This window comes from Gymnogyps californianus, chromosome 13 (assembly GCF_018139145.2).
Source record: "Gymnogyps californianus isolate 813 chromosome 13, ASM1813914v2, whole genome shotgun sequence".
NCBI classification, from domain to species: Eukaryota; Metazoa; Chordata; class Aves; order Accipitriformes; family Cathartidae; genus Gymnogyps; species Gymnogyps californianus.
The window spans coordinates 5,581,217-5,604,357 of record NC_059483.1 but is presented as its reverse complement, the minus strand read 5'-3'; the positions used below and the strand labels follow the sequence as shown (position 1 = coordinate 5,604,357).

The 23,141-nt window shown below is 45.9% G+C and overlaps 1 protein-coding gene across 1 annotated transcript in view; it reads right to left on the bottom strand.

Moving 5' to 3' along the window:
- Positions 1–23,141, bottom strand: part of FOXP1 (forkhead box P1) — a 197,494-nt gene that overhangs the window by 104,546 nt on the left and 69,807 nt on the right. The window contains exon 4 of the mRNA XM_050904489.1: positions 5,526–5,648. Coding sequence (XP_050760446.1) covers positions 5,526–5,648 — 123 coding nt within the window. The remainder of the gene's footprint in view (positions 1–5,525; positions 5,649–23,141) is intronic.

Sequence of the window (23,141 nt, the reverse complement as noted above, 5' to 3'; positions counted from 1 at the left end):
GCCTGGTCAGAAATCACATTTTAAAAAAAACCCAAACACTATTCTCTAAATGCTTCATGTCAAAGCAGAAAACCTGCTTGAAAACTATGCTCGGAGTGCTCTAACAAGACACAGGGCTGGAAATGAGGGATCCTGGCTTCTACTTTCAGTTTTGCCCCTCAGGACTGACTTCTTTATAACATCCACGTGCCAAACTCCCAAATATCCCGGCGGGAGCCACGCACCTCAACGCCACTGAAGGTCTGCAGCTCTCTGACCTTGGGCGAGTCACTTAATATCTCTCTGCCGCGGTTTACACGGCTATAAAATGAGAATAATCATATTTGCTGACAGTACCTCACACTGCCAGCTCTCCCAATATATTGGTATTTTCCTAGAAGCCACATTTTTTTGGAATCATGTAATTACAGGACAATCATAGACTTCTTTCAAGAAAAACAACTGCGTTTGTCACCTTGCTGCTCAGTCTGAAAAGCTGGAAAAACTGAATACTAAAGGTTTTAAAGAAAAATATAAAAGGGCAGCAAAAAAAGGCCCACAGGTTTCACTGAAAAAACCCCTTAGTATCAAAATTTTCAAGCTGATCATGTAATTTTGAAGACCTGACTCAGATTTGTGTTCTGTTTGTGGGGTGGATGATATTTGCACTTCACAGGCATATTCCAAGAACTGACTAACACCTATAATTGGGCTTAGGGATGAAAAATAAAAGAGCTACGGGTCTTTTGGTAGAAACCAGAAAAACTCAGCTTTGCTTTATTTCCAAAGACAAAAATAAAAAATGAAGGATTCAAGTGAAATTTTCATAGGTAAACTATTTAAACCCCGCAGGAGTGAAATCTCGACCCAACTAGAGTTGGTGGCAAAATTCCCGTTGGCTTGACTGAGGCCAAATTCAGATCAACTCCCATGTTTAAGAGTGAAACAGAGAGATACTCATACAAATAGAATACATACACTTGCAAATTTTCTTCCCCTCCCAAATTATCTGCTGAGACATAATTTCTCTACCAGTTGTTAAGTCTACCGCTATGTAAAAAAGGTACACTGCATGTAAAACCTGAGGCTACGTAACTTGGTACTTGTGTGCTCCAAGCGAAACAGAGAATATCCTTCCCTTCACCATTCAGTGTTTATTACGTTGTCAGGCTAACGATTTCTAACTTCACAAGAAAACAATAATAATTGCCCCCAACATCAAGCTACAGTGATTTTTTTCCTCTTGCCTTCTTCTATTTCTCAAGATACTGGAAAGAAATATTAAGATAATATAGCATGCAAATTAAATTCTACAAAAGCCCAGCCAAAAGGCTGCTTTAAAAAGCAGCGGTATGCAAAAGCGAGGACAGCTCTGTCCTCTCAGCCTCCCCCAATCTCACCCTGAAAATCTAAACCAAACCCAAATTCTTTTCTTGGCCGTGACTTAAAGGGAAGATTTATTTTCTGTTTTGTCAACCGAAAACAAAAGTTTCCATCTTAGTAATTTCATTATTTCTCCTCTCCAAACACACGCAGGTTAACTATCATACAACAAATCTCATTTAATCACATAAAAAAGTCAACTGATGGGTTTCAATTGCGAGATACTGACTTGGACGTCCTAAATCTGTTTTCAGTCCAGTATCCAACTTTCAGCTCAATGCAACACACAACATTTACGTCTTCAAAAAAAATTGTATTTTTAGTACTGCCAAAACACACATGCACTTTTACTTTCTTGGGAGAAAAATGTGTCTCTTGATTTGTTTCCAATCTGTGTGCTTTTGCCAGCAACTAAAATGCTTGAAGAACCAAAATGAATAATCGTTGAGAGCATCAGCAATTAAAGCTGCAAATTTTAATCAATACATCTATTAATACAAAGATATATTTATCTTGGCCAGGAAAAATGTGCACATTTTCAAAATCCTAAGCATACCTGGCCTGTTAAATTATTTGTTTCACAGATTCAAGGAAATCCAATGTCTGTGGCAAATATATTATCAAACATGCTTTAGTCTCTTTTCACTTCCAGTAATTTTTGTGGGGCTGATATTTTTCATATTCTTTTCCCAACTGCTGGTTATTAAATCCATTCCTTAACTTTCAATTTTCTTTTGTTTGTGTCATCAGGCTGTGAAACCGGAGGTCACTGCCAAATATAAAGCACAGCAGTGTGAGATAGGCTCAAAATGTGAGTCATCATGTATTTGAAGATTCCCCCCCCCCCCCAGCTATCAGCAGAGCACATCTCCACTCCTGCGTCCAAGTTCTTATACACTAAATATCTCAAAATTGCTAAAAGGTCTTCAGGTAGAGTTATCAAGGTCAAGAGACGCCAATGACATCGCTGGAGCCCATTGTCACGTAAATGCTATTGAAGGCACCGTGCCCCAGTGCGGCCACGGGAGGCCGGGATATATTTAAGTACCGTGGCTATTCGATCAGTGAATGAAGAAGGAATATAGGAAGTTATCCACGAAGCGATAACAGATTAGCTACACAGCATACACTAGATTAATTTTCTGCATCTGTTTGTGGCGGTGGGGTTTACGTGAGAAAGCCTGCCAGCCAGCATTGAAGTGCTGAGCCCGAGATGGAGGGAGCTCTTCCAGCCCCGCGTAGGACCGCACCAGCCTCCCCTCCCGGGGCGGGCAGGGCCATGGAGCATCTTATTAGGAGAACCAGCACCCCAGGCAAACGGCATCCCTTCCCCCCCGGTTTCATGCAAACACAGCTCCCCAGCGCTCGTGTTAGGCAGCTTTTCGCCAGGGCCCTCGCCAAGCACAGCAGAGATAAGCAATGCCTATGGTATTCTCATTACACATGAAGTCTGTTTGTCGGAAAAAAAAAAAAAAAGGTAACTGTTAACCGCTGTGGCTATAGAATGAGACATCTATATTTATAAACTAAGTGCAAAGATGACTCGGTTCATTATTTAAGCAAACTTTTGAAAAACGGGCGCGTTTCCACCACCCTCGACATTTATTCTACGTACTGTCAACAACCGGTATTGCCTCGTCAGTGCGGCGCCATCCGAATTCAGGGGGTGTGGGTGCTTGTGTGGGTGCAGTTTTACTCAAAAATTCTACCCCCAGCGCCACCATTTCCTTTCAGCAACAGATTTTCATTGCAGGGATGCACCCAGAGTCTGTTACATTCAAGAGGACTTCCAGTATGTTTAAGACCGCAAAAGCACCAGGAGTGAGGAGGGGGGAAAAAAAAAAAAAAAGACTGGGCAGTCATTTGAATCAGTGAGTGACAGGCTGGGCCAGCTCTCTGTATACATTAATAAATTAGAATTTTAATTGTGTCTCTGACTGCAGGAGCTGCTCCAGTACTTTAATACGTACCAACAATTGGCTATGTTATGGAATCTGCGATGTGGCCTTCACTGTTGACCTCTGCAACACAATTCCCAGTCTGACTACGGAAACTGTTTGGTTTGATCCTTTCAACTTATTTGAATCCTGACAAATAAGCTCACAGCTGAAAGGTCAACACAGTCATATTTCATCCTCTGGAGCTATTCTTAAGACATCTGCACAACAAAGCACTTCTTTTAGTACCTGACACTGGACCTAGCCAGCACAATCTCTCATTAAAAATGTCCCCAGTGGAAGAGTCTATTAAAAGGCATATGGATCAGCTATGGATTTACCAAATAAAATATTTTTGAAAGCATTAATGTAACGCTTTGGATTATGGTGCTCTACGCTGCCAATAAAACGTATATTTGCCCAATGACAAAATGCTTCATACTTTCCAAAAGAATAATAGCTCGGCTATAAAGTGCGAGGTGTTGTCCAGCAGCCTGAGCACGGGGGTAGGAGCCAGGAACTCATGAATCTTAATCCTACCTCTAAACCGAATTCCCTCTGTGATCCTAAGCAAGTCACTTAACCTGCTTCCCTCAGTTTCCCAGTCCAGAACTGGGATAATGCTACTTACTTATCAGACTTTCCTTCTGGGGATGTTTTGGAGATTAGTATTTGCAAAATGCTTTGAAGATGAAATCACTACACAAAAGCTAGAAGTTGTCCACGCTGGGCCAAGGGCTGCAGTTAATAGCTATTCCTCGCCTAGGCAAAACTCCCCTTGAAGTCCCCATCAGCTTTATTTGGGTAAGAACCGCAGGATCGGGTCCTCTCACTTTACTGTCAAGGCCTTTAGTGATGCTGGCTTTACCTTCCATATTCTACTACATATTTAAAGAGTCTAAGATCTGTATTTTTGGAGAAAAATAATCTGAAGCACATATAAAAGGCAAGAGAAGCAGCAATGCTGTCAGGGAACTCATGGTGATAGTATATCAAACTAAAAAAAAAATTAGAGCAAAACAGACATGAGTTTGACAACGTGCTATGACAACAAGCGGAAAAAAAAAACCCGGAAAGAATTTGGGGCTACAGAGGCTGAAGCATCAGATATAGAAGAGCGAGATAAGATAAATGTCCCAGCTACAGGGCTTTGTGCGACTGTAGCTGAACTGCTGTATTCAGTAACTTACTATCAAAAATACAGTGACACGCTGCAATTGCAGAGCGAGCAATAACAAAAGCAATAACCAGCTGCAAACCAGCGAAGTGGTCAAGGGTCTAGAAGTGCCGATTTACGAAATACATAAAGAACTAGATACATACAATTTGCCAAAACTGGCAAGTACATGTTAGCATCTCAGATGTTTGAGGAATGTGAACACGAGGCAAGGCAAGGGACTGACTCAGTATTTATACAAGCAGTATTACTTGGAGCAAGAGGATGGAATTAAAGTGGAAAGTTCCTGAGCATGTGCTTTGTTATGGAAAACCATCCGAAGGAAAATAATAGCGGTCCCACCACCACTTGGGATTTCTAACACTAGAATAGCAAAAAAAAAAAAAAAGGAAAATGTGATACATGACCTAATAGGTCTTTCTTGTCTTTAACTCCCGTGATTTATCCCGCAAGACTAGCACAATGTACTCCAAAGCCGCATATGTGTGCATACATCTTCTGTTTGGGAATGCTGTATTGGTTTCTTCTGTTTGGGAATGCTGTATTGGTTTTAGCTTTCTGAATTCATAACAGCACAAAGCCCGATAATATTTAGATTTTATTTCTGAAGATGTCCATAAATCAGCAGACAATAAAAGGGGAAAAAACACACTGATGATATGATATCCTAGTATTTCCCAATATCCTTGACACAGCAAATCAACGGTTTGAGTGAACAGACTACAAACGGAACAGCAATCAAACAGAAATGGTAATGCAAATCTCCTATGCACAATGACACAGTAACAAAAGCTATTCCATTTTGTCATGATCCAGCCCTGCCAGATGCTAATAAAAGTGCCCGCTCATGACTTGTAAATACACCATGGGTGGGATTTTCAAGAGCACCTAGCACCGGTCCTCACGCCACTTCCATCAGCCACAGCCGCTCTGTGGACTTCACTGGGAGGAAGCTCCTGAAGCTCCCATCCCAACATTCACAAGTAAGACGCATTTATTCAGCTTTTACAAGCCCCAGCCCCTCACGGAGGCACACAGGCTGCCCTTACCTGAAGGGCTGGCTGTTTGTCATTCCTCTTCGGAGACTTTAATCCACTAACTTGTTGCTGCTGCTGCTGCTGCTGTTGCTGCTGCTGCTGTTGCAGTAGAAGCTGCCGTGCCACCTGGAGAGCCTGCGAGGAAAGAGGTTTGAAAATTCAGTTTACAGCAGACAGGGCATGGGGAGCTACACGTATGGCATAGGGTCAAGGCACCCCTTGGTCATGGGGTACCGCTCCACTCCCAAAGCACCTCTGCTGAGGGAAGCAGTGGCTTCCACAAAAAACCAACAACTCAGCACTCGCACGTAATGGGGCGATATCCCACCGCTGGATTTCCCATTTTGACTGTGGAGAAAAAGAGCAGCAGCTGATGTTCAGCTCCTGGGTGGGAACCTCGAGTAACTGCAGGAATCCCAGTGGTAAGCACCATACGGTTCTTTTTATCCCCAACCTGGAGCGGCTCATAGCCCTCCTTGCTACCAGGCAGGCTCATGTGCTAATGGCTTTCATGCTCCTCTTCTCCAGTGGGTCACATTAGGTTTATGGAAGAGGGCAGTCATATATCACTGTCTGCTCTCCTGAGCTCTGGAGAAAGTCAGGGAAGTTTCTGGAAGGCTATGGGGGGAGGAAGAGGAGAGCCAGCAGCAGGCGGAGCTGTGCTGAGTCCCAGAGGTACCGTGCTGAAGGCTGAGGAAGCTGTGAGGAGCTGGAGTGAATGCAATGAAAAGCAGGGACAGCATCTCACCCTGCCAAAATCCCTAAGAGCTCGTGAGGGACCAGCAGTGGGGACTCAGACGGGGGGGGGCAGAGCAGTGAAGGGACAGTGCGGCCTTACGGGACGGAGGGGCAAGGGACATGATCCCGAAAGTGCAAGCAGAGCATCACGTGGTGGGGGATTATTGCAAAATTGCATGCAAAGCGAGGGAAAAGCGTCCCTGGACACTGGAGCCAGCCGCTCTGCGAGGCCTGATTTGTGCATCAGGTGCGGAAAAGAAAGCAAGAGGAGATGAAACACACGGGAAAGAAGGGCAAGGAGAAAGTCCCTGCCCTGGCTCCCTCCCGGCTCCCCAGCCAGGGGACTGCAAGGACGATCCCTGCAAGACAGGCTGTGGCACAGCTGAGGCTCTGCTGGCAAGACCCGAGCCCGCTGCTCCCGGAGGATTCACCAGCACCGGACTCAGGCCTTCTTGGTCTCCTTGGAGACGTTCAGTACATGTGTAGGTGGAAAAGTGGGAAGGCTGAAGACTTCATTAATGTAAAACAAGAAAAATAGTCCCTTTACAAGATGCCTACATGGAAGGAGGGAAAAAGCCTTCCCCACTCCTACTGTGTATGCTCTCTGAGTGATTTAATTAATACCTATTTAATTAAGGAGTCAGATACGCTTCAGGTTTCACTTGCTTCTCCAAGTTGCAAAGTGTTTCATCTCAGCACAGAACCGCCAGGAAAGGTTTGACACCAAGGACTGCAAACTTGGATCTGCCACCCCTCAGTAAAACCTTGTTATTTTACGGCCTAGACCCATCTTTTTGCTTTTGAAGGGACATTCAGCAGCCCGGGGGACTGAAGAACCACTGCTGCCGGCCAGCACGCCAGGGCAAGCGGGGAGGAGAGACCTTACCGTGCTCTGGCAATGAGCCCTCCTTTCAAATTTAATAACAAGTCTCCACTGGATCAGCAAAACTCTTTAAGGGTGGATGCGATTTCCAACAGAGCTTGGTGTGACGAAGGTAAAATCAGATTTTGCATTTCAAGCTGGTCGGAGCTCAGCGCACCCGTAGCACCTCTAAAACAGCCCATGTCCCCGCGAGGGGTGCGAGGAGCTGCCGGGCACAGACACACACCAGGACAGGCATGCATCTGTGCTCCCACACACACAACCACCCCCACCGTCGGTTCAGCGTCAAGAACCAGAAGACTCTACAGCCTACCAATTAATACAATGCAACAAAGGAAACCTTTATGCAGAAAGTGCTAAGTATGGTTAAAAAAATGTTATTTTTATTGAATTAGCTTATTTAGCTGTTAAAGCATCTTCAAGGGTGGGCAGAGGCAGCAGAAATAAAACCTACAAGACTTAAGGGGATGGGCAACAAATACTCACCTACTTAACAGGGGTGTTGTATGGCTTATTTAATTAATGAATACTCGTAAAGCACTCTTGAGTTGCTCAGACAAGAAGCGCTATACAGTACAAGCGCAACATATTATTATATATTATTAAGACTGGCTCTGCAGAAGAATAATTCCAGGTAAATGTGCAATCAAATGATCATTTTAGTTCCCAGTAATTAGATTCAATAGGCCAAAAAAACCACAGAAGCCTTTCTTTAATCATACTCTAAACAATCAGAACATCCCTACCTAACCTTTCAAGCTACAGCCTTTTTGAATAAAACATCGTCAACTTATAGATATTATTCCAAAAAGAACCAGTCACCATATGTGTTGTCTCTTTGAAATACAGTTGCTATAGCAGACCCTGCATGCATTTCATGTGATATGATCATATTCTATCCGTTCTGGCAGCTGAGAGGTTGCACAACTAAAATTGGCTGCCAGAATTTTTTGAAGATTCCCAGAACAAGTAGCCGTGCAAGAAATGCCTGCTTTCTACTCGAGCTGGCCACGAAGCTCTGTGCAGCTCGGCGGGGTGGCCGCTGCCACCACGAGCCCTTACCACAGTTGACCCCACGCTGATGAAGATCTCTGCGCTCAGGGTCAGGCTCACAATGGCAAGGCTTTGATGGAGCGAAGCCAGAGCTCTGTCCCTGCTCCAGTCCCATCCGTACAGCACCCACATCCCCGCACACCCACCCTTGTGCAGGCTCTCCACTCGAGGTGACATCTACACCACCCTGCTCCACGTCCAGCTGGCACTTGTCCTGGCGCTGAGACCTGGTGGGACCAGCGATGGTGAGAGGGAGGGACCAGCATGGAGAGTGGAGCGGCGGGGGGAAGGAAAGTATTAAAAAGAATGAGAGTAACGAATGAGTTGGCTGGAGAGAGCATCACAGATACAAGGAGCCGGGACGGACAGGAAGAGCAAAGGGAGAAACATGGAGGGGCAGGTGCGGGTGAGATCGCGGCAAGCTGACAGCTCAGGGGATTGCAGCTTGACATGGCATTTCCCATCTCTCTCAAGATTTCACTCTTCTGCTTATAAATAACTGACAGCAATAAAAGCTAAGCATCAGATGAGCTTGGGTTTAAGATGTGGAAGGTTGTTTATAGCTCAGATCTGGTTCTTACTGAACATCTGCATCACGTAGCTACTGCGTCCTTGGTGGTACGGTGAACTCGGGGATCCCAAGTCCCTCCGCCTTTCTACATTTCCCTGCTCAGCCTTTCCTCCCTCCCGCCTCGGACCAAGCACTACCCCTGCCATTTCGAAGTCTCATCCACACTCCTTACACATGACGGGATGTATAGAAGAAAGATGGCTAGCTCAGTCAGGGAAGCACCAACCCTCTTTCCTCTTATATGCAAAGTATTTCAAGCCCATTTGGAGCGCTTTCGTGAAATTAATTTGCTGATGTCAGTTCAAGCCCAGTGGACACCTGCTCTCATTACGCCAGCACATGTCATTTAATCCAAGCCGACAAGTGCCGCACCCTTACCCCCTTCTCTGGTTCCACGCAGCAACCGTTCCCGCGTGGAGCCCATCGCTGGGTGCTGGCGTGGGAGCCCTGCTGAGCCTGCTGATGCTGCACAGTGCTCAAGTGAGGATAGACAGGGAAATTAATTTGAGAGTGAAGTCAGTCCCACAACCTTCATCAGCACGGAGATTCGCAAGCAGGCCTGTACATTAATAAAGCTTCCTGTGGGAGTAGATGTTGCCTTTGATTTGCATGTGAATTCAATGCTAGTGAGAAGTGCCAGACTGTCAGACATGGAGACCAAAGTCTCTTATCTTTCCAAAAGCTTCTGTAGCAGTTTCCCCACATTTCCTTAATCATCTGCCTTGTCCTCAACTTACTGAACAGGCAGTAGAGAGTAAAGCTGGACTCGGTTCAACTCCTGCTGCTGCCAAGTCCTGAAACAAGGGTGCCAGGACTGTTTACTGCTAGCCAACAGCTCTGCTAACATGGCCCTCTCCTCATGAGCAGGTGCTCTGACATCTTCAAGCTCTTTTCACACATTCCTCCCCACTGCCATAGTTACATCCTAAATCTCCACCACGTGCTTGCACTTCTGCAAGTGAACAATTGCCGAGTGCTGCGGTAAACCAGCTCGTGTTTGTGCATCCGGGCAACTGCGTGCTCCTTCACAAGACCAGCAGGTAGAGATGCCAAGAGCCCCTGAAACCACAGAGATTCTTCAGATATCTTGGTCCGTGATTACCAGCAGCCATGCTATGTGCCACCCATCTGCGCTGCTCGAAGAGCCTGCAAGCCTGGACACGGCTGCTTGGGACAACCAGACCCAGATGCCAATCCTGGCCTCCAGCAGCTAATTACACAGCATCGGCAATCATCCTCCTCTCTACACCAAAATACAAATAGGACATCTTCCCACTTACTGAAGGAAGAGAAAGAAAAGCATCCCCTAGCAAGCGCATCTTCCGAGTGCCACCGTTTCTGGTCACTATCAACAGGGATTTGAAAGGACGACATCAGTAAAAGGCTCACTACCAGCCAAGTCATCTTGATTGTGCTCGGTGCGACGCCTAAATGCAAGATACAGTAAATGAACTCCCAAGCTATTTTCTTATCCATTAGGAAATCACTCAGAGATGAGGAGATTTTCTGGCATAAAACAGAGACCAGTAAAAAGACAACTGAAACGCTGTACTTTAGAGATATTGCACAAACTTTGGATGATATTTGGGAGTTAACACTGGGTGACACCTAACCCAGGAAAAATTTTAACAGCACATTCACTGTGAGATGAATCAAGCCTGTTTCATTCAAACATGCCACAGAGTAAGTGGGAAGCCCCACTGAAAACCCCTCTCCCTGGGCTTAGGGAAGTGGCAACCATTTAATGTTTCCCAACTAGTTAAGCACCGAGGGGGGAAAAAAAAGTACGCATTTGAGATGACCAAGACAATTTTATTGCAAGACAGACAGAACGTGACTTGTTTGCCCAGCTGTTGTTTGCCCAGAATATCCGGCACTGTTATCATCCGAGTTACTGTTGTAATTCAACATTTTCATGCAAGCGGCTCAATCTTTCGGTTTCACCATCCTCTTTGGGCAAGTTCTGCTCAAAGGGTAAAAAGACAGCCCTGCCTCTGACTTCATGTGGCTAGAAACTCCCGATTCGGGAAGGGGGCTGGGGAAGGGAAATACACTGGAAAAAGAGGGTAGAACTTTAAAAATAGAAATGCTGCTTAAATGCCATATACTTGCTTACAGTGTTAGTACATAAGGAAAACAGTAACAGGATCCAGTCCTATGGAGCCTCTTGCTAACTTGTTCCACCGCTGCAGCCAGTACAACAAGGCAACGACTCTCCAACTGTTTTTCCATCAGCCTATTTTTATTGAAGAAAAAGAGCTCAAGCTCCTCCCTTCCCATCTGCTCCAACCGATATTAATATCAATCAGCTATTAATGAAATATGAAGACCTACAGCTATAATGGGCCTGACTCTAATGCCAGGAGAAGGTTGTTTCCGCACCTGACGTTTATCAGGCACGGAAAGACTGATCCAGGGAACTGCAGGACGTATGGAAAGGTATGTACGTTGGAGGGTGAGGAGACGAGCAACAGGCATGAGGATGCAAAAGAAACAGGCGTCCTGTCTGACTGCCAATTCCCAGGGCAGTTGTGCAGTAATTGGCTGCCTCCGAAATGGAGAAGCATGCACACAGAAGTTGCAAGAAGGGCACAAAACAAAGTCCCATGTGTTTTTACAGATTCCTAAGGATTTTGGGCCTTTTGAGGTGGACAAAGCTGCCCATCAGGAAAGTAACTTGAGAAAGGAGTTAGGAAGTGTTCCCAGAAATCAGAGATGGTCCCGCAGCCATGTGAAGTGTCCAAGCAGTAAATCTGGAAAGTTACTTGCCAGCCAACATCATCATCTGTCCGTTATTTCAGTTATGGTCATTAAAAAGCAAAACATAACACAACAAGCAGAGAGAGATGAGACAGAAGACATTTTAAGGGCAAAATCTACCCTTGGAGAAAACACAATGCTACCCCAGTCCCAGACGCCAGAAGCCAGACCTTCTGTGTTGACCTCTGAGCAATAACAGATAGCCAGATCCTTACACAGCTATGATTGCTGCTAAGCTTTCCCCACCGTGTTTTAGGTGAAGCATGGCTTTGCAGCATCAGGCATGCAGTTCTCCCACCATCTATTTTTCCTCGAGTTTCGCAATGGCTTTAGGCACTGAGGGACCGCCCGGTCGGCAGCTAAAGGGGCCTCTCCCAGTGGAGGCATGGCCCACCTCTCAGAAGGGTTTCTTGCTTCCATTTAGTCTCGCAAGGCAAGTACCTTTGTTTCTCCCAGGTGGGACGAGGGGGGATTTAGACTCAGCCAGCAATCTCTCTTCTTTCTGAGCTCCCATCTGTCCTCACACCCCGCTCCGCTCCACAGCTGCTCCCAGCAGAGCGGCAAGACGCAGCTCACAAGCTCGGAAGCCCGGATGCACCCGAGCTTCAGAGCTGCTTCATGTCTCTCCCACTCCTGCCTCCTCTATCTCCTCTCCTGCGACACCCTCTTCTCCTGGAGCAGCAGATGTAGAGGAGCGGTGGTAGGAGGCAGACACATTGGAGGGGAGCCCTGCTGCAGCTCTCCTCCGACAGGCTGAGGAGCCACACAACGTGTGGAAACTGGCGAGGAGCGGAGCAGTATGCAAAAAGGAAAAAAAATAAAAAATAGTGCAAAGCGACAGCAGTGGGTAGTGCTGTTCCTCTGGGAGGAACAGAACAGGGGGAGGTGAGAAGAACCAACTAGAGAGAATAGGAAAGGAATCAAAATGAAGAGGAGGAATAAAATGTGGAAGATGCAAAAAAGAGAAGCAGATGTTCTCGCAGCACTTATTCCCTCTGACATTCGTACCCAGCTCTTTCATCTTCCTCCAGAACTGGGAAACGAGCTGCTACGTGCTCCCTCCCTGTTCCCACCATCCTGACCCTATGCGCTACACATCAAAATAAGCCAAGGCCAAGAGCCCCAACACTGCTCCCAGCACCACAGCGGGGAAGCCTGGGGATAATTGCAGGCAGGACACAGGGCTCTGCTATGGGACACAGCTAGGATCCAACATAACCTGGTGAGGCAGCCCTGCTGTCCAGCTTCCTCGCCAGCCCTGGATTCAAATCACCCCCATCCCCATCTCATCCTCTATTTCCTTGTTTCATTAAATAATCCTCCTCCATCTACGCTGTACCCACCTCCACTCCAGAGGTGCAGCAGAGTGATGCTGCGAGCCAGGGGAGACGCTGCCGGTTGCCTGCACCCAGCGCCTCGCTCAGCTGCAGCTCCTCTGCAAGGCTGGCTCCATCCAAGGGGCTACCAGCCAGCTCATCAAAGAGGAACCAGCCAGCTCGTCAAAGAGGAGAGCTTCAACAACAATCCTTTACTCGAATAAAATGATCAGCTGGCCCTGAAGGCTTTGCTTAGACGCAACAGACTGATCTAGCCAAGTGACTAATGGGTGATTCCCATGCTGGAAAAAGAGAAGGGACCTGGAGGTCCACATGTACAAACCCCAGCTCACATCCTGTCCCTGATGTGACGGGGGCAGGCTTGGAGCAAGGGAGCTGGCAACGTGCCTCACGCTGAAGCATCTCCTAGAATAGTTCAGTCATAAGGAAAGAAGATGAGTCTTTATTTTTCTTCCAGCAGGCTTAGTTTCTTTCCTCTGGAATAGATCCTGGCTACCAGTTGAGGAGATCCCTCCAGAAAAAGGCACTGGAAACAGAAACCTTTTCTTCCAAACCCACAGGGTGGAGCTGCCTGTGCCCCAGCGCTGCTACACGTCGTCCTCATGGGTGCTGAGGTTACTTCTGCCGGCAGGAGGACGAGCAGACTCGATGCTCCTGCCCTGCCACTCTGCAGCCCATCCCATGGCTGGCAAGGTCCCTGCCTGCTATCCCAGCTCTGCAGCAGCGGGGACCCAGCCCCATGCAGGGGGACAACAGGGATTTGCCTCCAAAACACCCGATTTTAATTTTGTAATTTATTCATGAATTCCACCAACTTGGAGGGAAAGGTGGCCGAGGTATTTTCTTCAAATACCCAGAGACACAAGCAGGATGGAAGGGGGCAGGCAGCAAGAGGCAGCAAGGTAAGAGGTCAAACTCAGCAAACACCAGAAACCTGCGAACCCCGAACCAGCCACGACAGTGACAACGGCTACAAAAATCCCATTCTCGAGGCACAAACAAAATCCTCAGGCGGTTACACTGTAAAAACACCTTCTGTCCCCTCTTTTAAAGAGTCACAGTCAAGACTCATCAAAGCCATTTAAAAAGCATCTGGCAAGAAGCTCCCAAACATTAAAAATGGCTCTCTTTATTTTGGCATGTCAAGATTCACAGCATGTAGCGGTCTGTACCAGCAAGAAAGGAGGGATGGGCCAACACATCCTGGTAAAATGAGAAAGGATACAAATCTTGGCTCCCCGCGCAAACTGAACCAGAACTGAACTATGTCTGAGTGATGAAAAAAATCTTATGGGATTTCCAGCTCGTTTCTGTAGGCTCGAGATCAGATTCTGAACTACTGTGTTTATCCAAAAGTGAACCAGACCTTTGAATATTTGGAGGACTATTCACTGCTGAGCCACGTTTTTCTTGGATGTCAAAAGCACGGGAAGTTCTCATATTTTTTAACAGAGAAGAGGGATAAGGTGGGGGGGAGAAGGAAGAGTGCCTTTTTGTTGCTACAACATAAATAGTATATTGCATACAGCTGCTTGCGCGCTACCCTGTGTGGTCAACAAAACAGGGAACATATTTTAAGCTTGTTTTCCAAAACACTGTATGATAAACTTGTACTCAGAGGCCCATGAAATAAAGCCCCTGACTGTGGACATCTCACCATGCACCATCGGACGCTTGCTGCTGTTGGGTGAATGAAGGAAGTAAAATGTTGGGACAGCCCAAAACATGCTAAACTAATGCTGCAAATCACATCTCTGCACTTCAAGCCTATGGCACAACCTAATTTACAACAGCTTCTAAAAACCTGAATTTTAAAAGATTCTGGTAAAGCAAAAATAGGCAAGGTTCAGATGGAGGCGACAAAAATGATTAGAGGCCTCGGCAGATACGAGGAAAGATTGATAAGGGTGGGAGTGTTTAGTTTAGCGAGAGATGAGTAAGAGGGGAGATGATAAAAGTACACAAATTGTGACTCGGCCTGAGAAGGTACATCTGGTGGTATTTGCCATTTCTCATAACGCAAGAGAAAGGGGACATTGAATGAAGTCAGGAAGCAACAACAACCAAAAAAAAATTAAAGCAGATAAAGGGATTTTTTTTTTCTTTCTTAATACACAACTCATAATTACTCTCTGGAACTTACTGTCACAAGATATCACCAGTGCCAAGAGCATGGGGAGGATGCAAAGAAAGGATTAGACACTTGCACAGACAGTAATGAGAGCATTTACAGCTACCTTTGGAAAGATAAAAATATAAATCAGGGTACAAATGTTTATGCTTCAGGGCACAAGCCAACCTTTAATCGCTGGAGGCCAGGAGGAAGCTTTCCCCCATGGACAGGTCCTCTAACTGTCCTTCACGGGCTTCTGCCCAAGGACTACAGCCAGGGCTGGAGAGATCCCATGTCCGACGGGATGCAACCGCTCCCTGCCCCTCTGCCTTCTCGGGTACCTCCATCCCACACCGCCGACCCCAAACCCTGTTCCCCAGCCCATCCCGAGCCCCCTCAACCCTCGGGGAGCTGCCGGGCACAGGGTGGCTGGCCACGTCCCCCAGCCCAGCCCTTGCCCACGTCACCTGGCCCCAAGCCGCTCATTTCCTCTTTCTTCTTCACATCACATTTAAGTTTCAGGTCCTTATTTCACCAGCCCTTCCTCTCCCTGGTATTTCGACTGCCATTTTTTCCTCCCTCAAAACTAAACCCACAGCTTCAGTCTCTGCCACCCACTTGGGCTCCCCACCGAGCGCTGACCCCCCCGGAGCCGGCAGACGAAGCATCCACCTCCTCCTCCCCAGACCCACCAGCGATGCGCGTACTTGAACGCAACTTCAAGATGTCAGGCAAATTTTCCTTTTTTTGATCTGAAGCCGTTCCATAGAGGGAACCTACATCCCCGAGGAGGAGGAGGACCCTCCTGCCGACACGGCACCTGCGGGGCAGCCGCAGTCAGGCGCTATTACGGACCGCAGAGCTCATCAACGTGCTGGAACTGACATGCGATTCGGGGAGACAAAGAGAGATTTTGAAAGCAAGTCAGTCTATTAAATTTATACCTACCTGCACAATGTGAAACAAACCACATCTCGGTTTCCTTTCATGTGCATGACAGTCTTAACTTGTTTCTTTTAATCCCATAAAAGCAGCTAAAGCATGCAACATGCTTCCCAGAGATGAGGCAAAGCTGTATTTTACTTCCTGACAGTGATTTAGTTTATAGGGCTTTTTTTTTTTCAGGGAAGATAATGAGCATTGTCCTAAGCTGGTATTAGAAAGGAAATACTACACGCTACATGCTAGACACCTGGCATTTAAAAAAGAATCACAAAAACTGACACTGTCTGTAATGGACCGAGTACAGCTACAACCCCTCGCGCTGCACAGGCACCAATATCGGTGGCAAAAAGATCCCACCAGCACTCTCCAAGGTTTTCTTCAGAAGTCAGCACCCTTCTGCAAATTCAAAGCGCCTCTCATTTAGTCAATCATATCCCAAGTAGGACTGGGGAGAGGACCGGGGATATGCTGAGGCAGAAATGACTACGTAATAAATCCAGCAAATCCAAAGGGGTGAAGCAGTAATCCATGGAAACGTTCCACACAAGAGAGGATTTTAAGTGCCTTTAATTCCCAGCTGCAAACCCAATAAACTGCCAGAAGGCGGAGACCACCGAACACAAGGGGTTAATGGCCTTGCTAAAGAAAATGATACACATAATTTCCTTTTATCATAAAACAATACGTTTATTATTTTCTGTGTATCTGTTAAAGGGCACGGCCTTCTGAGTGGAAAACAAAACACAGCTCGGTCACATGTTTATTTGCTTCAGCTACTCCCTTTCCCTTCTGATAAATAATCAAACATGCCATCCAGAAAAAACAAAACCAGTGAGCTGGGAAATTTGATGGTCATCAAATAGACTAAGATACCAAGAAAAGCAGCCCACTGTTCCCACAGTGAGTTTTCTGCCCCACACCTACACTAACATCTGAGTAAATAACTTCAGTCACTCTTTCCATTTTCCCCATGCAATTACTCCTACTGTTAAACAAATTGTCCTTAAGGCAGTTGCAAACACCATTTTTTTTTTCTGCAAAGTAGAACAACTTCTGAACATTAAAAAGCCAGACTAGCAATATATTTTAAAAATATGTTTGTTGTACTTGCGGTTTGGCTGAACACACAGCTTGATTTCTCTCTCTCTCTCTTTTCTAGGAAGATGGGGGTTTATAGTTTAAAATTTTAAAGTGTATTTGGATCTTGGAAAGGCAGGAAAAGCCTCGAGGAGGATGGGTTTTCTCCATAGGGCAGGCAGCATATTTTCCATTTTCTCTTATGCTTCACACTATATGAGCACCACGAATGCTTACCAAAAAAAAGTTACCTGCTATTTCAGTGGACTTTTGAGGGGGGAGAAACAACTGAGAAATATCAAGTAGTTTTTTAAGTCACTTGAACAGGGAAGGAAAAATCCAGCATACATGCTGCAACACGGATTACCCAGAGGATCTATGCTATCTTCCAACAACCCCTGAAGACCATTCATACAACAATCATTAATACTGAAAAACTGCAGAGAAAATCCCTCACGTGAGAAGTTAACAACCATTACCCGGCGTGAGCACGCTTTCCCTTTCCTTTTGTAGTACCACAGGTCTAAACAATAGTAATATGAATGAGATAATAGCCATGCTTGTCTCACCAGCCTGATTTTTATTAGCATGAAATTGGTACAAATATTAGCGAGGCTGGTTCGCAAGCAGTGCCAGAGCCACGATGCAAACAAATTGCGGAAAACAAAAAGCGACTCGGCGGGCTTGCACCTCTCTCTTTTGCTGCCCAGAACAGCAGCCACATTTCCTTTTTTTGGAGGGTTTGTTTTTTGGGTTTTTTTTTTTTGCCACTTGTGCAAGTGCGAGGAGAAGCTGCAGCACCCAGTGAGCAGCGGGGACAGTGACACACGGCTGCTCCCGCTCCCGTGGGACGTCGCAAGGCGACGGGCGCCCCAAAAGAGGACTTAGTCCTCGCCACGGTTCTCCGAAGCTGTGCCAAAAAACCCACCCTCATTGTCAACACCGCAGTAAACAACCTGAACTGGCTTCTTTTGCTTTAAACCTAAGCAATTCCCCTCTCCTGCGCGGCCAAGCTGCCCGCGCAAGGCAGCAAGTTAAAAGTTCAGCCCTGCCTGCACGCTCCTCTTCTCTGAGCACTCGCAGAGAAAATGAAGAGTTTAACAGAGTAAGCTCTTACTGTCTGCCTTTAGATTTCCGTCTTCACGCTGGAGATGTGTTTCTGGCTGTTTCTGTGAAGCGGGGGCTGAAGAATGGTAAAAAGATGTTTGAATAAACAGGAAGTGCTGTGCAGCCGGAGCGCAGGCTGGAGGGAGACGGCGCTGGAGCGCTGCCCTTCGCCGGCAGCCACCGGGTCTCTGCCTCCACAGTAGCAACCTCTGCTTTTACTAAATGACAAAGAAACCGCAAAGCATTCCTTCCCTAATTCTTCCCTTGCGAAGTGGCGAGATCGGCTGGAGCTCGCAGGTAATCTCGAAGTTGGGTTTAGTGCTACACCAGGCGCAAAAATCTAGCAATTCTGCGTTATTAAATTCCCCCCCGCCTGTAAGCAGAAACATGCAGAACTAATTATGTCCCCAACTAGACCAAACAGCGGCAAAAAGCACACCTCGCTTCTGCATCTAGGCAAATTCATATTTGCACAAAAGTTCAGCCAAGCTTGACTTTCCTACCCTCTACAGTGCTGTAACTTGCTCTTAAAACCAACTTCTGAGGCTGGCCGGGCTTCAGAGCTATTTTCTCTAACTGCGTGAACTGAAATATAAACAACCACCCAAAAAATGCAACTTGTCTCGGGCGCAGGACTTGCATCCAGCATCTCCGAAAGCGTGCGTTTAGCATTCAGGCAGATGCTTTCCCTTCGTTGTCATCTCCTTCCCCTCCCTAAAACAAACTACCTATTTAACTCGAGATGACTAACTAACCGTCTCCCCACCCAATTATCAAAGCCCTGTCTTCTGTCATATTGGTGACATGACACAGATATTGTCAAGAAAAAGTAAACTGGGGCTGGCACTCAAAGGCAGCTCGTGAAGAGATGAGCAGTCGAACAGCCATATTCAATAAAAAAGAGGAACAGGATTCCTTTAGAAAATGTATTGCTGTTGTGGCAACGTGCTGCTGCCGCTGAAGGGACCGATTTGTTATTTAGCATGTAGTCTTGGACTGTCTGTCATTCTGGGTGCTAATGCTCTGCTAAAATAACTCATTGGGAGCTGTCAGTGGGATGTTTACATAGGCCCCCAATCTTTTCTTCATACAAGGAAATTTTTTACTGGAATTCATCTTCTTTTGATCTCACATTCAAAGCAACAGCAGCTTGATAGACATGCAAGTCTGAAAGCAAATCCAGACGCTGAAGATAAACCGCCAGAGTATGACAGGCAGGAGCATCTAAAGCTTATAAAAATGAAGAGAACAGCATGTCGTCTGAGTATTACAATAGCAGAAATCAAGAGACATATTAGGTGGAACTGATCAGCCACAAAAACAGTTCAAAAGGCAGATCATAGAAACAGAAGACTAAGCTAGAAAAAAAAATAAATTGGAAAGATCTGCTTTACAGAGGCATCACCTCCTTTCCGAGTACCACAGTGTTTCCGCTCCAGCATGTAAACTTAAGGGGAAAAAGAGGAGGGCTTGTGCCGTCTCTACTAACTCAGCAGTTCTTACCTTCAACTCACCAATTAATTTGCCAAGCGTACGTTTCAATTACATGTTATTCAAAGTGAAATAAATACAGGACACCGTGCCACTTGCGTCTAGCCCAGCCCTCCAAAACACCACAGGGACGGGGAATCTGTGCCTCTTCGTTAGGAAACAGGGGAATTGCATCCCCCCGCAAGGCGCAAGAGGGGCCCTGGCCTCAGCCCCTGCCACCATTTTAGCTTGTGCATCTTTCAAAGGGCTGAGTCTTGGGATGCTCTTGAGCTCTGCCTCTCCCACCAGTGCAGAAATACTAGTTCAGAAGATAATTTTATTTAAATTGAATTACGTGTGCCACGGAGTCCGCAGATACATACCAAAGACGGCACTTGCTGGGAAACAATTGCTGAAACTTTCTCTAGAAACCCATACATTTTTAATTTTTCTTCCCCAAATAAGCTTCTTATTCTAATTGAAGTCAGCAAATATAATGAAAAAGTAATTCTCAAACAATTTTGTACTTAGAGCTGTTTGTTAACAAACACTGAACGAGCAGCAGTGTTAGGTTAAAGGGCAGCAGGATTCCACATTATAATTTAGCCTGCGGTTATTTCTGATTAAGAACACCCTCCGGGACAGCAAAGCAAGATCTTCTTTTGCAGCAGGCATAGCTTTTAAAATTAGCCTCTTCTCCATAATAAAACCAACAGGAAAACTGTGGATTTAAAACTGTATTAACCAATTTGAAGTGGTGCAATCAGTTTATGCCTCACTTTCTGCAAAACACCATTCCCTGCTTTAGTCAAGTTACAAATGTAAAAATGCTTCCTGGATTCTGAAACTGTTGTAAGAAAGTCACCTTCTGCCATGCTTATGTAGCTATCTAATGTGCTAAAGGCTGATTATTTATCTTTAAACTGTACTAGTTTAATCTTTTAAGGTCACCACTAATCTGCTCCAACCTTTTAAAAAATAGCAGCTTTCAAGACTTACTGCTGGAATCACTAAACTCAACGCTGAATGTCATTGTAACGGATACATTAGCCAGAATGAGTGCAGTTTTACAATGTAAACACCAAATATAAATCCCCACCTAAATGAGAAGAAAAATATGATCTCCATGCCAGGAGAAACGTCGGTAAATAAGACCAGCACCGTATTATTTCACACAAATATCGTTCCAAATCATGTTGCTATTTCTCTCTCCTCCCCCTCCTTTCCCAGTGCAAAACAGGCGAAACTTGGGTATAATTTAAAGGATCATTAGGTGCTTTTTCTTTATCTTTTCCCTTTCGCAGCAGCAACTTTGCATGCCCGCTACAAAGCCTCACGACCGCATTTGGAAGTCGCTGTAAGTCCAGAAACGCCCTCTCAGGTTATTTGTGTGCGTGTGCTGCACAGTGGCCCTTCTATAGTCGTCTTTTTTCTTTTCCCCTAGACTTCTTCTGGACTTGAATGTCACAGTAGACCTTGAATGTGAAATGGCTTCAAGCTAATTGCTTTAATTGCTTGAAGATGTGCAGGCAGGTGAAACTCGATCCCCTTGGCCATTGTAGAGACCAGGAACAACACAGGAATGTTTACATAGTGGTTTGAGTTTAATAGACAGTAGAGCCGAGTTTCAGACAGCTAGCAAAAACACAGCTAATAGGTGACCTCTTAATGTAGTCCTCCTTTTTAAAAACAAAATACAATTTCATTTTATACAAGGCAATGTCCCTAAATGCCAAGGTTATCTGCTTGACTTTTTGAGTGAGCATGCACTGCGTTGCACCTGACATTTATACCAGAAACTCTATCCTGAATGCATTTCCCTCCACCTTAAAACAAAAAGCACTTTATGTGTCAGTCACCTTACAAACAGATTAGAGCCGGATGGGGTTTCCTAGTAAAGTGCAGTCATTTTAATTTAAAATTGAGTGTTTTTCACCACTGTCATACTCCTTTTGCCCCAAAAACACATGGCAGGGGACGTAACCTGAAACACTGCATCCGTGCATCCCCTCACCTGGGCACTCCCACCCTCCTGGTGGGGACCCACACAAGCCTTTGGTGCAGTCTTCTGGAAAGGCAAAGTATGACTTTTAACGACTTTTACTGCTTTTCCCGAGCTTGCAGTACATTTGCTACACACTGTGAAGATACACACTGGCTGCGATGCACTTTTTCAAAGGTGTAGCTTGGTTTCACGCACAGCACAAATTCGGCAGCTCTTCCTCAGGCAAAACTCCTCCTGACTGACAACTGCAGCATTTGGGGTCACTGAGAATCAGGCTTGCTTTCCAAGAATCATGAGGTAAGTAAAACATGCAAAGACCGGCGAGCAGGTATAGCACAAGTGTGGAAAACAAAGCAGAAAGAGGGATTTTGGCAGTAGTGGTAGCATAAACGTATTTGCTGTAAGTCTAGTCCAAAAAACAAACACTGAAAACAGGTAATACCTAATACTCGCTTTCCTGGCACAGGCGCTTCGAGTTTTGTTGCCAATCTTAAAAATGGTTAAAATTGCTTGCATTGGGTGAATATTACCAGGGAAATGACACCTATTACCTCCCAGACAAATCGGAATAAATAAACTAGCATTTATGTAGGAAGGAAAAAGGGAAGGCAATCTGAGGAACAAGACTGGAAAAAGCACAAATGCACAGAGGCAGAGCAGGGGAGGCCAAACCAGCACGTATTTAGTACCAACGAGAAAGGTAAACAACCCCCCACCCCACAGCCCTGCACGTAAAGGGCATTTCCAGTCTGATCTTTGCAATTCCGCTCAGAAAGTTTCAAATTCTCTAGCACCTTATGCTGAAACTACCACCCCCCCCAGGCAGAAGCAAACAGAAGCAGGAGGAAGGCTGCTTCAGCCACTTCTGGATGCAACGGCGGTTCACAGGAAGACAATAGACGCTGGTTGCTGTGCTCTACCTTGCCTGTTATTCCCAATCCTCAGAAGCAAATGAGTAACTGATCTTAAATAATACAGAACAAAGGGAACAATAGGAGCTAGAAAGCAAGCTGGGATACTTGGGAATATGCCTCTTTCTGTTGAGAGACAATCTCGCCGGCACACACGCATGCACTGAGTTGCTGTCCCGTGTCCCTCCACAACACCTCCAAAAAGCTCAAATTCCAGCAATCATGGGGTTTTAATAGATTTTTTTCCAGTATGCCCCAAAAGGGGGGGGGGGGGGGGGAAGTTCAGAATAGAAAAAAAAATCTGTGTCAATTTAAAGATTTAGTATAAACTAGTTCAAGCCTGTGGGAGGAACGCTAAGTGGAAAAAGTAAACACGGTCCCCCCAAGTAGTTCCCCTGGAAGCCGAGCACGCAGCCAGTGCCTGGTACCGCCGGCTGCCCCGCGCCTCGGGGAGGTCAGCCCAGCTATGCTAAACTGACAGGTTCAGTTTACAGCAGGCCAGCACTTTGTTTGGATATACTGGCCTTGCTCACCGCCAGCTTAACAACAGATGGCTAGAAAACTTTCATTATGTTGCAGAGGGCTGAACTGCAAACAATCGGGGAAAACTGTGAAAAGTTTAACTCTCTGCAAGCCGAGTGAGGAAGCGCTCGCCTCG